We start from the raw sequence: 14580 nt of genomic DNA, 5'->3' as shown, positions 1-14580 counted from the left end.
GGACAGTAAAACACACCAAAAAGGGCGCCCAAATCAGGTACCATCTAGGCGGCTTTGTGAGCAGCCTAATGCACAGCTGAAGGGGCTCCAAAACAGTCCAAGAAGATTGAGGTATTCTGCAGTCCAGTGGACAGCAGGTAAGTTAAGTCTTGTACCTCATTCTCTTGCAAGCAATAAAGCAGCTGAAGGGGCCCCTTGAGAGGGTGGATTGGGATCCAATCTGGTGTTCATATGTACTTCTCTCGACCCCAAACTTTGCAATTCAGTTTTCAGCAAGTGTGAAGCATCAATATTGTATCATGAAAACACTTTTGCAAAGCAAGTGCATGTTACATTGGTATCATAGCTTCAAGCTTTGATAAGAAAAGGTGTTTTTTGTTTCCTTTGGTTAAGGTGGTCGCGGGTATTCCTGCTTTCTCTGCCCACACCACCCTTGCTCATCCCGTAGGGATGAAGCCCTTGCCATTGCCTTGACCAAGAGGTGTTGAGGCTATTTGTGTGGTTGGTTTACATACTTCGGGGAGCACAGAACTGACGTGGCTGCCATCCCTTGAAGGGTGGTAGCATTTTAGGAAGCCTCCAAAAGAGCCCCATACACCTCTAGTGGATGGTCTTATTGCTCGGACACGAACATGAACATGAACACGAACACTCCCACTATGAGTAACGAAGAAGAGAGGGAGCAACCAGTTTCCCGGATCTCTACAACAAGCCTCTACTTTGAGTGTTCCACCTTCCAAGGATACCTACATGGCTATGATGCAATGTATGCTTCACTCCACATTATAGTCAGTACTTCTTTTTTTCCTAGAAAAAGATCCTTCAATTAGTTAAAGAGAAAACAGCCACAAAGGGCTAAGTACAACCATGAAGGGCTAAATACAAACTTGCCTCATATAAGGGCGGGAAACAAGTGATCATAAGGGGGAGAGATGCTTCTCCTTCGGCTGGCCGCTCTATGAGGAGAAGGCTATCTCATACAGGGGGAGGGGGGGGGGAAGCAACCACACAGGTGGTCTGTAGTGCCAAATGGGGTCACCGCCTCTATCTGTGAGGAAAGGGCCAGGCCTCCAAAGTTTCAAGAAGGCTTTCCGCCACTTCTGCATGCAGTCAGAAACTCCCTGCAGCTTCCCCCACTGACCGCGGAGGGTGTGAATGATGACCATATGCTCTTGATGGTCTCAGCTGGCGGAGTGTGGGTACCCTCGATGGCCTCGCTACATCTAACATGCCAGATGTGTCAGGCTACTATGCTACTGCAAATCTCCCAGCGCTGGCATGAGTCTGGACGCCAAACACCTACAGGTGGGGCTATGACGGGTACTACTGCAATATGATGGTGGGAGACCTGAAGGGCACGGCCTCCCCCATCCTCCTTGTAAGTCCTGACCACTCTAGCCTCGGTTGCCCAAGCGACAGTACCCCAAGTGATAATCTGGGTCGTTGCCTTGTCCATAGCAAAGATGCGGAGAATTCGTTGCCAAATCTGCTAAGCCTTCGGGCAATCTCAAAGGCAATGTCGCTGAGACTCTTGGGGGTGGCCGCACCTTGGGCAAGCCGACTGCCAGCGAAGTACCCATTGCCAGACTCCTGTGTGCCATCAACCAGAGGAAGAGAGTGATCTTCCTCGGCCGAAAGCTGTCCCAAAGCCTCTTCTAGAAATTTGAAAGGAAGCCTTGTTATAGGCCCTGAGACTGCTAGTGTGCTGCTGTTGCTGGTGTGCCATCTATCTCCGATATCTGGATGTATATGCAAAGAAAGGGGCATCCAGAGTCTCCACCCGATCTGTGGGATCATGCCGCCTCCTCTGGAGGGTCCCACTGCAACCGCGTGAGAGGTCGGCACTCCCAAATCCATAATCGCAAAAATCTCTCCTTGGTCACCTTGGTCGGTGCTGGATCTATGTGCCGTGCACGTGCCTGAAAACCAATCACCCTCGCCCTCTACAAGGTGCAGCCTCTGAAATCCTCCAAGGGGTGCTCTGATCTCTCTAATCTGCCATGTAATCCAATAGAAAAAGTGAGCAGACAATTGTCCTCATCTGCTCCATAGACCGTCACGAGAATATCGTGTCTGGTGAACATGCCTAGCCATATCGGGGGGGTTGGGTCTGTAATAGGAGTCAACCACTCCGGAGGAATAGCTGAGTCAATGTCGATGCTGAGCCTGTCTCTACCCTGGATCCCTGTCAGGCCTCTCTCCTGCTCTTCCTGAGGTAACTGCCTGTGTGCAACCCAATCTCCAAGAGACCTAGTTGGTCCCATGCTCAAGGCGCCCCAGGATATGTGTGGTCGGGCCCCTGGCATGTGGCCATTGGGTAAACGGATCAGGGGGTTCCAGATCAAAGGCTGCCGAAGCTGCTCCTCTGAGGCCATTGGAACAATCTATCTGAGGGATGGCCTGAGATGATCCCAAGCACGAAGTAGACTGGCTGCGAATCTGTCCTCAAAGGTAGGACTAAAACCATGGGCTTACATCTCTGTGAAGATCCATCTAGTACTCTGCGGCCACGGGCACTCCAAGGCTCGGAGTGCGAGTTGAAATCCAGGCCAAGAGGAAATCCTTCCAAGGCTCACCACCGGGTTGGAGTCCTCTGACAATCAACTTGCCCAACAGGGCACGGCTCTGTATAGCTGGATCAATGAGACCTAGCCCCCCTCTGCTACGTGGCTGAATGATCTCTCCATGCCACCTTGGTCTTGGCTGGCCTCCCATTACTTCCAGCCCACAAGAAGTTTTGGATCAAACGTTGTACCTAGCCAATACAAGCCCGAGAAAAGGCCCAACACGAGGTGATGTACCACATGGTGGCAAGCAGTACCTGGTTCGCCACCACCACTCTGCCTGCAAGGGATAGCCTCGCCAAGCTCCAATATAGAAGCTTCTTCCGAATACTCATAAGAAGCGGAGCGAGCTGCTGCTCGGGAGAGAGATCAATGCCAACGTGGAGGTATCGGACTGGAGTGCCCCTCGAGATCCACTGGAAAGTCTCAACTGGTCGCCAAGTTGGGATGGGTGTTGAGCCTACCCAAAAGCCACATGACTTGTGCCAGTTGATCTGTGCTTCTGATGTACGGTAGAAAATCTGTATCGCCTCCACGAATCTTTGGAGATTCCCAACATCTCGAGCAAGGTAGGCTGCTATGTCGTCTGCAAACGCTGAGTCCAGCAGCTCCTCCTGCGTGCGGAGCGGAAGGCGCAACTGAAGGGAGGGAGAAATCACCTCTCTCGTGTGTCTCCAGACTATCTCGTGTGTCTCCAGACTATCTCGTGCGCATCCATCACCTTGGGGGATAATGGGGCACTAGTGAGAAGAGACGGGAAGAAATCCGTGGCGATGGCTCTCACCTGCGGGGGATCGGAAACAATATCCATCCTGGCCACGTAGCCTGCGAATAGTCTCTCTCCTCCTGCGAGGGCCGGCTATCTCAAAGAAGTCTCTAGTAACTCTGTCACCGGCCTTAGTCTAGAATGAGGCCCTGGCATGGTATCTATACTCCCCCCTCCTCCTCAATGGACCGAATCTCCGTGCGGGCAGCAGCGATCTGACTCTCAATCCATGGGCTGTCCGGGGGACTCTCCTGAAGACGTTGTAAAGAGGCTAGGCCCCTTCTTAGACTCCTCTCTTGCTTCCGAAATCCCTCCAATCTCCTCTGGGGGCTGCCTCCTGTTAGAAAATACTGACCTCCCCAAGGCCCTCATCCAAAGTGCATGCTGCAGATCTTGAGGAAAAATCTAGACCCGCCCAAGGGACAGAATAACCGGGGCATGATCTGAAAATGTAGTGCCTGCCAGAATACCAACCATTCCTCCATGGCTGCAAGCCCACTCGTCAACATAAAACTTGTCTAGTCGAGAGAGGTTGGGGCCAGTGCTCCGCCTATCAAATCGAGAAAAGCTAAGACTCCCGGGGCTGCGCCCAAACTCTGGAAGATGCCAAGGGTCCTACCCCCTAAGAATGAGTATCATCTCCTCCCATGCAGAGGACACCCTTGAGACAGTGGCCGTGCCACCTCCAAGCCTGTCCTCTGCTGCCTCTATCATGTTGAAGTCATCGCCCATGCACCAAAAATCAGCTTGGGGAAGGGCCTGTCGGCTATCCTCTCCAATTAGAATGGTAACCCATTGAGCACGTCCTGGAACTATGACTCCTAATCCTGTCACAGATGGCAGAAGTTGCTCACTGATAGAGAGACACACTCCTCCCTGCGTCCTTGAAGGGTTGAAGGATGGAGACCAAAAAGTATTACTCTTGCCTGGTAGAATCTTCTTGTAGCGGCGGGTATGCCCTTTAGTAAGATGGTGCTCTTGAAGGAAAAGAATGTCGATAGATCCCCCAACCATAGCTCGATGCAGCTCTCTTCTAAGGACACCTCGTCTCTGAAGGCACCGAGGCCCCCCTAAGCCCTGAATGTTCCATGAGACAATCCTCATATCAATGTCTGTGTGAGGCGGAACTACTAGAACTGCCCTCCACGCGAAGAGTCTTGGGCACGGGCTTAGACGGGGATTAGTCACAATCTGTCGTGGTGTGGAGTCGCGCCAAGTGGGCGTGGATCCTGCCCTCCATGTACTGCCACTCTACCCGAGCACGAGAGTATGCATACTCCGTGCTCCATCGATCACAATGGAGGTATCTGTAAGAAGGGGTGAGAGGTACTGCGAGAGCACAAAAAGCTGCACCTCCAGGCTGGAGGTCGCCATCTCCCCTCCCTGGTCTCTGTGGGCTGATCCACCAAGCTCCATCCTGGCCAAAAGGCCATAATAGATGAGTAAGAACGTCGGTGATCCGGAGATCTTGTAGATGATGCGATAGCTCAACTGCCTGATCTTGTATGGTTGTGGCCACCGACTCTGGATCCCACTTTGTCTCAGGGGTTGCGCTCAAGGGGAAAGAGAAGATCATCTCGTCATTCTTTGGCGTAGAGGGTCTGGAGTGGTGGAAGACCACACATACCCGAATAGGGGCTACGGTCTGTCCCTTCCGTCGGAAGACACCGGAAGTAACTATAATCCACAAGCTGCCCCAAGATCTCGAGGGGCCTTCCTGGAGACTCAGATGGGAGAGCCCTCACTGGTGAGGCCGCAATAGTCATCTCTGTCGGCTCTCTGAGAAATGATGAATCAGGTGGCGAACGGTACTTGTCGGCTGTCTCCTCTCCGGGTCAGGGGCTGCTGGGGGCCGACAGGAATGCTTTGGAGGGGGGGGGGGTAGGTACAGAGAAAGAGGAAGGGGCAAATGGAGCGACTGCGGGAAGAGTCAGAGGCGAGGGTGGGGGAGGAGGGGGAGGCGGCGGGGAAGGAGGCGAGGGGCAGTGGGAAGGCGGAGAGGCTGCAGAGGGATGCTGCTGAGAGGTATCCATCAGAGAGGAAGGCTGCTGGGGAAGGCTCGATGAAGCGAGGGTGGGGTCAACTTGCCCCATTGGGCATTGAAGGCCAAAGGAGAAGTCGCGACGAGGAATCAGCCGCCACCGTGCGCGCGGGGGGGGGGGGGGGGGTTGGGGGACGCTCTCCGTGATTGGAGGGGGCCCACCGTCTCTGCAGGCGGGTGCTGTGACAAGTGCTCAAAACGGTTCTCTGATAGAACCGAATCCTCCTGCATGTTGCCAGCCTGGCGCACATGGTGGCAATACTTAGCTCTAGTGCTCGGCTGGTGATCGGGACGGGAGCCAACCGTCTGCCACTCTCCGGCTGATCGGTCATCCGTGGTCGGAACCTGGTGCTCCGCGGCCTGGGAACCTGCTCCTCCCTCGGCCCCTTGATGAGGATACGAGTGGGAAGTAGGTGGGGGAACCATCGGGGGCGGTCGCCTAGTCTGACACCGAGGGCAACTCGGGTTAGAATCTAGATGACCCATCTGTCTGCAAATAAAGCATTGGCCTGGAAGGCCGGAATACTCCACTTGCTGCATAATGGGATCGCCCCGAAGACTGGGAATAGATATCATGTGAGGCACAGAATCATGTGGGAATAGATATCATGTGAGGCACAGAATCCGACAAGGCAATAGAAATGCGGAGAGATGGAATTCCCGTTGCTCGTGCGAGGGCCGAGGTAGCGGTGGGGGGGATTCCATCACTCTCCCGATGGCACCACCAATCACTGGGAGAAGAGGAAGGTATTCCTTCCCGAGTCGAAAGCAGACTGTAAACGGGAAAGCCTGAAACTCCAGCTAATGGGTCAGATGCCGGGTCGAAGCTGTGTTGCCACCATGCGAAGAAGGCTTGGGCCGTACGCAATGCAATGGGGCTTAGCTGCATGACAAGATCAGACGCCGCTGGTGAGTCGAACTCAACGTGGTAGTAGCCGCGTCCCAAAGAATGAATATCTGCGATCTTTGCTGGCGCACCTAGGAGGCTTAGCTTGAAAAAGATCTCTGAGTTGGCCATGCGCGGGGCGGCTACTGACAATCTTGCATACCAGAGTGGAGGCCTCTAGGGATGCGACAGTCGTAGTGAGAAGCTGCAGGTCTGCTTTGGAAAACGAAAGGCAGGTAATGGCGGCCTTGGTCGGGGGAGATGGAGCGGCTGCTATGCAGTCCTCTTGGGGGCGAAGACCAGAAGAGGCCGAAACTTGCCAAAACAATGAAGAAATACCCACAACCTGAGGGCGTTGTCGGAGGAACAAGGACGGGCTAGAGATGGCGGAGAAGAGAGGAAAGGGAGGGCGCAGAAAGGGAAAGAAAAGAAAGAGAAAAAGGAAAAAAGAAAAAAGAAAAAAAGAAAAAGAAAAGAAAGAAAAAGAAAAGAAAAGAAGAAGAAGAAGAAGAAGGAAAGAAAGAAAGAAAAGAAGAAAGAAAGAAAAGAACAGGAAAAGAAAAAAGAGAAGAAAGAAAGAAGGGAAGAAAAGAAAAGAAAAGAAAAGAAAAGAAAAGAAAAGAAAAAACGGCGAAGGGCGGGCGAGTACGCACACACGGAGAGGGGGGAGGGAAGGGCAAGCGAAATGAAACTGGGAGGTGTTGGGGGCGCGAAGAAGGAAGGGGGGGCAAGAGCAGTAGGCGAAGGGGGGCGAGGAATAGGTAGAGCCACAGGCCGCGCGGGGGGGGGGGGGGGGGGGCAGGTTGCGCTACCGACTTCCAACAACAATTATATTTGAGGCTGGTGATGCATTTTAGAAGCCATAGCCACAATTATCCAGTCCTCAAACTACCTGACAGTTGCAGATAATATAAACCATCTCATGGTGTAAGGGGAGCTTCAGAAGTTCCACACAGCCAATAGTTTGCCGTGGATGCGTCTTTGATACCGGCCTAAGTTCTCTCTATATAGTCAGTACTTCTAGCATTACGGCCCAAGCCTCTCATGGATCTGGAGGACAAAAATGAGGATAAACGATACTAGTGTCCATGGAGATGGAGCAGCTGCGAGCTGCAACAACTGAGGCCAAGCACTTGCGAGGGTCTGAGGCCAAGCACCTGCGAGCTACCCTCGCAGCTGAGGCAAAGGAGGCCGAAGTATGACTCATCTTAGAGAGGGAGAGGCTACAAGCTACCCTCACAGCCAATCGTCAATGTGAGACCGAGAAGGCCAAGAAGGATGAAGAGTGGGATGCTGCCTCAGTAACATAGCGGATCAATGTCAACAGGTATTCGAAGCCTCGATTCTCACAGTTCAACTGGTACCACAATCATCGAGATAATCGGCACTCTCAGAGAAGATGCAGTTCAATAAATATGATGGTAAGCTTGATGCAAATGTTGTTCATTCATGGCTTCATTAATTCATTTCTTACTTTGTTGTTGTTCATAGAGCCGACCAAGAAAGGGTTATGTTAGCCGCTATGCACCTCTTCAGAGATGCAAGCATATGGTGGGAGGATAGCAGAGCCAACATACCGATCTAGTGATTGGTGTGGTGGCTTGTGAGTGGTTTCGGTTGTGGAGGACCTCAAGACTCGGTTCTTGCCTTCACAATACCTTGTGCATCTTGGGGACAAGTTTTAGGGCCTACGACAACTTTGCGCAACCCCTCCTCACCTATGCAAACAAGGTCACCCAATTAGGACTTCAACTCCTTTGAGCGAGTTGCCTAGCAAACTCACTTAGAGTTGACTCCATGTATGACAAGGCCATAGTCGGTTTTGGTGCCGACATGAGCTGTAGAGTTGCGTCGGTAGCATGCAATTTCTTTCTATTTGCCGAGGGCCCGTGTGGGCAAGTGTTGGTGGTATGGGACGCGAGTGTTGAGTAGTGGAACCTTGGCCCCTGGCTCGAGGGTGGGTTGAAGTAATGATCCTATGTTTGGGTGGTGAGCTTGCCTGCACCCTTTCTATTTGGTTTTCTCTAATCTTGTGTTGGACCGTGTTTAGGAGATCTTGATTGGATAGGCTTGGGAGGCCTCTTACACTTGGTATTAGAGCGACCTAAACGCAGAGTTTGCAAAGGTTTGCGTGTCTCTCATGGTTTATCTCGTGTCGTGATTCCGAGGTATTCTCTCGGCACCACAATTGATTGTCTCGTCAAGATGTATGCTTTCTAGGGTTATTGTCAGGCAGATGTATGTGGATTCTGCGAGAGGGGGAAAGTGGAGACTCATGCGTGTAGGAAGGATGTGCAGAACTTCCTAAAAACTCTTGTTCCTTTGGTGGTCTCTTTGATGGCTGTGTATTAGCGTTTCAACTTGACCATGTATGGTATGTGGTGGATTAACCTAGGCTGCACTAGGCACCTGGGTGAGCATGGGCTGCTTGCGCAGCCACATGTTGGGCACCAGGTGCAGAACCATATAGCCAGTTGCTGGTGGGAGCAGAACAAGTTACGCCAGCAGCTTGTGTGGCAAAAAAGCAGATGGTGCATAAGGCAGCCAGTCTGTTGGCATAGCCCATCAGAGAAGAGAAAGAGAAGCACAGCACAGTAGAGCAGGAAGAGGAGGCTACAGGGCAGCAGAATTGTGTTCGGGCAGAAGCAATGCTACTGTGCGTTGATAGAGATCTAGGGCGCCAGAAGATGCTGGGCACTGGTTGCAGGCGGCCAGGAGAAAAGCGTGCCTTGGTCTTTTAAGAAGATTCTAGTAACAAGCGGCTAGGAGAAAAGCGTGCCTTGGTTTTTTAAAGGAGAGTTGCCAGAAGATTCTGGGCGCTGGTTACAGACGGTCAGGAGAAAAGCGTGCCTTGGTTTTTTGAGAAGATTCTGGTAGCAGGCGGCTAGGAGACAAGCGTGCCTTAGTTTTTTTAAGAAGTGTTGCCAGAAGATATTCTGGGCGTGGGTTGTAGGCGGCCAGGAGAAAAGCGTGCCTTGGTTTTTTAAGAAGATTCTAGTAGTAGGCAGCTAGGAGAAAAACGTGCCTTGGTTGTTTTAAGGAGAGTTGCTACAAATAACCATAAACAGAAAGCATGCTGTTTTATAAAAAAGCAACCTTCTTAAAAAAAGGATACTTGGCCACTTTTAGAGTTCTAGAAAGAGGCGCCCATATTTTTGAAGAGAAAAAGCCTTATAAGCTTTTAAAAAAAGCTTGGGCCGCACCTATTTAAACGAGCACATAGTCCTTTGAGATTTTCTTATGTTCTGCGTGGAGCAAAACATCGAGGAGCAGAGTACGCACCTCTTTTCTTGTACATGGAGCTCTAGAAACCTTTGGTACTCGAGCTTTGTACACATCCTATTTGATCCTAGTAGCACTGTCAATTTTACTAATGCAGAGACCATATTCACCAGAAACAGGAACGGAGCGGTCGAGGAATGGAAACGGGGAAACGAGTTTTTAGGGGTGGAAACGACCGTTTTCTGTGACAAGATCACTTGGGAAACGAGAAACGGCCATGGAAACGGATGGGGTCTTGAAAAGGAGAGACTAAAACGGCTGTTTCTTGTGACTATGGCAGAGACCCGGCCAAGTGATCATGTCTATTGTGTGAACCTGGCGGCGGGCCATGGACAGATCTAGGATAGATGTGTGACCTAGTTACCTACATCTATCCAGAGTTATTTGGATAGACTAGATTTTTTGTTGATGAATCTAGATAGGGTAGACATTAGTATAGGTAAAGAATGGTTTCATAACCATGATGCCCATGTAAATTGGACGGATCATACATTGTCTTTTTTACTAGAAGACGCTCTAGTTTGTCTTAAGGGTGATTTTAGAGTCCTACCCTCTACTCTTGCAAACTCTTCTACACTTGCTGTGGAGATGGCAGATCACATATAGTCTTGCTGAGGGCCTTGTGGGCAGGCATTGGTAATCTTGTGTTGAACTTTGTTTAGGAGATCTTGGTTGGACAGGCTTGGGAGGCCTTTTACATGTAGGTTCAAAATTGTAGACAGATTTATATGGCAAGGGTGTAAAGATTATTCTCAGCCTCTTCTGTCCCACATGCAGTTTTTGGATTGCTTTGTCATTTTGCACTTGATGATACTAACCCTTAAAGTCTTATCTTAAGGAGTCAAGATGATTGAGATTGTATTTGGTTAGTAGCAGCAAAAATTTTCTCTTTAACGTGGTTCTATGAGAGCTTAATGATAAACCACCTCAGGGAATCAAGACGATCGTATTTGGTTAGTGGTAGCAAAAATTTGCTCGTTAATGTGGTTCTATGAGAGCTTAATGATAAACTGCCAGAAGAGTTTTCCTTTGTGAAAGGAATGAGGCTGCAAATTGTGAGCAGCTATAGCAAGTGAAGCTCCAACTGGCCGATATGGCCATCATGCACGGGCGAAGATTGCATAGATTGGGGTTTTGCAATAAGCCCTTGATGAAAGGGGGATATGTTGAAATAAGCAGACCCATTGATGTTCTAAAAAATATGGCTATCGTATCCAAAGCTTCCAAAGCTTAAAGGAAAGTTGTGCCTCACAATTATGATATATTGAAGATGGCTTGGATTTTAGGTGTTCAGCGAAGGGAAGATGGGAGAGTACACAGTACACGAGCATGAAACTTCACCTGGTAACGGAGAGGTATGCATTCAAAAAATAGATCAAGCAATTCCTCACCTGATTTTTAGGAGGAGATGGTCCAATTAATATCAAGTACAAGTGTACACTGTAAACTGTAGTCTTTATTTGAGAGTTTGGTGGTAGTTGTGCAGTTGTACTAGCTCTATATTGCACTAGTGTGTGTCTAATTTTATGCTCCTTTGTTGTTTCCGTCAATTTTTTGGCAGATAAATATTGATAACATCCAGCATTACAAAATCTTGGGACGGCAAATTGATATGGTTTCACTTATAAGATTGCAGGTTGGGCTATTTTGTATTGTAATTTGTGCTAGCATTAAATTTTAAAAAATAATCATTATAATGAGTAGAATTTAGGGATGTTAAATTGACATGGTATCACTCGTATAGTGTTGTGTCACTTTGGATTTGTTTTTCCTTTATGTACTGTATGTCATCAATTTTTTTGAAGGGTAATAGAGTTCCTATGACTGCAACGCTGACAATCTTTTTACCCCAAGGCTATGTAGAGGATTTATGCCATGGCGTGCGGAAGGGGATTTCTGTTTAGGAATTGCAAAAGGAGAGCGCACAACATGTTATGGGATTTGGCCTCTTAAATAATGGAGTTCATCTAGAATTGCGGACATGATACGATCGCAGGCCTCAATTTAATCCTTCGGCGCACATGGTGGCATGCAATCTTGTGTCAGTCCAAGAAAACATTCATACTATAACAGTCATGGCTGGTGACATCCCCTCCAACTTTCATGGAGTTGTCCTCAAATGTAACATTAGGATGACTTCCCATCAACCTAGGAGTCATAACCTGTGCTTTCCTTGGTTAGACAAAATATATGGCATAAAATCTTGTGTTGCCATTTAGGCTAAGGAGTTACAAACACTTCAAAAAAAAAGGGGGGGGAAAACCTACTTGGTTGCTTCATAAAGCTTTGGATAGTAAAAGAATATATGACGGTGGTTTCTGCATTTGAAATAGCTTGCTTCATGTCTATAATCTTCCGTGTGCTGATTTAAATTTTTGTGAAAGGTTTGCTTACTCACACTGACTTCGTTTCTTGGCCAACTTTCAAATCTTGGGTTTCCTTGGATTTTTTTCTCTGAGCCGTCTTCTGTGTTGATTCAGATCAGTTTTGTCCTCCACTTGGGCACATATGGGATTACTGTATCTTAGTCCAAGTTCAAGTGCAGTTTTCAGCAAACGGTCGCCGAATTGATAAGCTAAGTTAGGGTTGATGGGTCTCGAGCATGTTGTGAGCCTTAGTCCAAGGGACAGGTCCCGAGGTGCCATCTAGGTCATTAGGGTTTAATCCTGTATGTTGAGTGAGATCAGTTTTGTCCTCCACTTGGGCACATATGGGATTAATGTATCTTGGCCCAACTTCAAGTGCAACGGTAGCCGAATTGATAGGCTAAGCTAGGATAAAACCTCCATAACCCTAACTTGACTTTTTGCATCTACCTTGCATTGGAGATTTTTATGAAAGAAGTGATTTTGAGGAGGACTTTTGCAATATATAAAGGGACCGGTGCCACATGCACCATCTATCCTAGGGTGCCACGTGGACATCCTTCTTCATCTAGTAGAGACGAGTCTTTTTTCAATGGGCCTTGAGCATGTTGTGAGCCCTAGTCCAAGGGACGGGTCCTGAGGTGCCATCCAGGTCATTAGGGTTTAGTCTGGTATGTTGATTGAGATCAGTTTTGTCCTCCACTTGGGGACATATGGGATTACTGTATCTTGGCCCAACTTCAAGTGCAGATTTTTTGCAATGGTATCCAAATTGATAAAGCTAAGTGCAGATTTTTCGCAATGCTACCTGAATTGGTAAGCTAAGCTAGGGTAAAACCTCCATAATCCTAACTTGAACTTTTGCATTTACCTTTTCCATGAAAGAAGTGATTTTGAGGAGGACTTTTGCAATATTTGAAGGTGCCATGTGGACATTCTTCTTCATCTAGGAGAGACGATTCCTTTTTCGATGGGCCTTGAGCATGTTGTGAGCCCAAGTCCAAGGGACAGGTGCCGAGGCGCCATCTAGGTCATTAGGGTTTAGTCCTGTCGTGCCTGTGGCACAAGCCTATGTAACCCTCTTTGTAGATGTAATGGTTGTATAGGCCAGACTAGACACTTATTAGACCCATGGTCAGGTGTTTGGGAAGGCCAATTCATGTGTGAAGTCCTTGTCCAAGTCCCAGGCAAATGTGACCAGGTCATGTGTGAAAGCCACAGTCCTGTGGTCACAACAATCGTCACTTTTGGGGCCATGGGGCTGTGGACAACCCATGGGCACTTGGACCAAAAAGGGTAATGTGGACAAGTGGGCCAAAATTGGGCACCCATTGGAAAAGTGTGCCATTCCCAGCCAACCCTAGCCCACCAAAGACTTCTATTTATAGGACTATGTGGGGTTGTCTTGGATCATCTTCAGCCATAGCCAAGTGCTCTTGAGCAAGTTCTACATCAGCCTGTCAAGCAAGAATTGTACTTTCAGCCAAGGGGGAAGGAAAACACACATAAGCAAGGTGGCCTGAAGGCATCCAGTTCCAGCCAGCATCATCAAGCAATAACGCACATCTGCAGGCGGCTAGTTGGAACCCAATATTGTGTCCTTCTGTATCTTCTAAACCCTAATCTCTGTGCATTCAGTTTTCAGCAAGTGTTAAGCATCAATATCTTATCATTAGAACGCTTCCGCATGTAAGTGCATGTTACATTGGTATCAGAGCTTCAGGCTTTGATAAGAGAAGGTGCTGAAATTTTTTCACCTGGTTAAAGAAGTATTTGGGTTGTTTCGGGTATTGTGGAGAGGACTCACCAGAGTATGGAGGATATGCTTAGAGCGTATGTCTCCAAGAGACAGTTTGAGTGGGAATGATATCTCTCGTAGATTGAGTTTGCTTATAATAGTAGTAAGCATGTGGCTACTGGTTTCACACCATTTATGCTTATGTACGTTTATTAGCCGAAGTCACCCACTGCCATAGGGCGAAGGGGAAGTTAGATTGCAATCAACTGTAATTTTCTTGCAGGATATGCAGGATATGCTGAAAATTGAAGGGAAAGTGTAAAGAGTGCTCAGGATCGCACTCAGTATTATGCTAACCAACACCAGACCTCGAGAGTCTTATAGGAGGGCACTGGTATCTCAAGTCCCTAAGGACTCTAAGATGATGAGAAATGGTTAGGTTTACAAGTTGTCTTCATGATGTGGTGGTCCTTATCAGATCACAAAGAAGATAAATGAGGTAGCTTATCGGTTGGCACTATGTCTTGGAATCAAGATTCACCCTGTGTTTTCACATTAATCATTTGAAAGAATGTCTGGGTGAGGGTGATGAGACCTATATCTGAGATAAGACATTTAAATACCTCAGTATCTGAGTGATTCAATTTGAAGCTTTCACATGCATGCACATTAAGATCGACAGCCCATCTCTGTAGCACGCATGTACAAGAAAAACATCAGCCTCTTCGTAAACATAATTTTTTCAAAACCAGAAGAAGATTCTTTATAATTTATAAAAGAGAAACGTCCACAGAAAACCAAACTACAAAACTAGCAGGCCCATGGGGAGCCTGTTGTTAAATCCCTCCAAAGAAGTAAAAAGAGAAAAAACAAGAGGGGGCTCCTTCTCTGGCTGGCCACTCTAGGAGGGAGACTACATCAAGGGAGGGGGAGGGAA

At 48.4% G+C, this 14580-nt stretch overlaps 1 protein-coding gene across 3 annotated transcripts in view; it reads left to right on the top strand.

Annotated features, from left to right (window-relative positions):
• LOC147608347 (Nuclear transport factor 2 (NTF2) family protein) overlaps positions 1 to 14580 on the top strand; it is a 58505-nt gene that overhangs the window by 6371 nt on the left and 37554 nt on the right. For all 3 annotated transcript variants that reach the window (XM_086788953.1, XM_086788952.1, XM_086788951.1), the window contains 2 exons: positions 10826 to 10894; positions 11101 to 11175. In XM_086788953.1, the coding sequence (XP_086645079.1) occupies positions 10826 to 10894; positions 11101 to 11175 (144 nt within the window). The remainder of the gene's footprint in view (positions 1 to 10825; positions 10895 to 11100; positions 11176 to 14580) is intronic.

The sequence above is a fragment of the Cibotium barometz genome, chromosome 53, assembly GCF_041138505.1.
Source record: "Cibotium barometz isolate CiBa-2024 chromosome 53, ASM4113850v1, whole genome shotgun sequence".
NCBI classification, from domain to species: Eukaryota; Viridiplantae; Streptophyta; class Polypodiopsida; order Cyatheales; family Cibotiaceae; genus Cibotium; species Cibotium barometz.
This window is presented reverse-complemented; position numbering and strand designations above follow the sequence as displayed.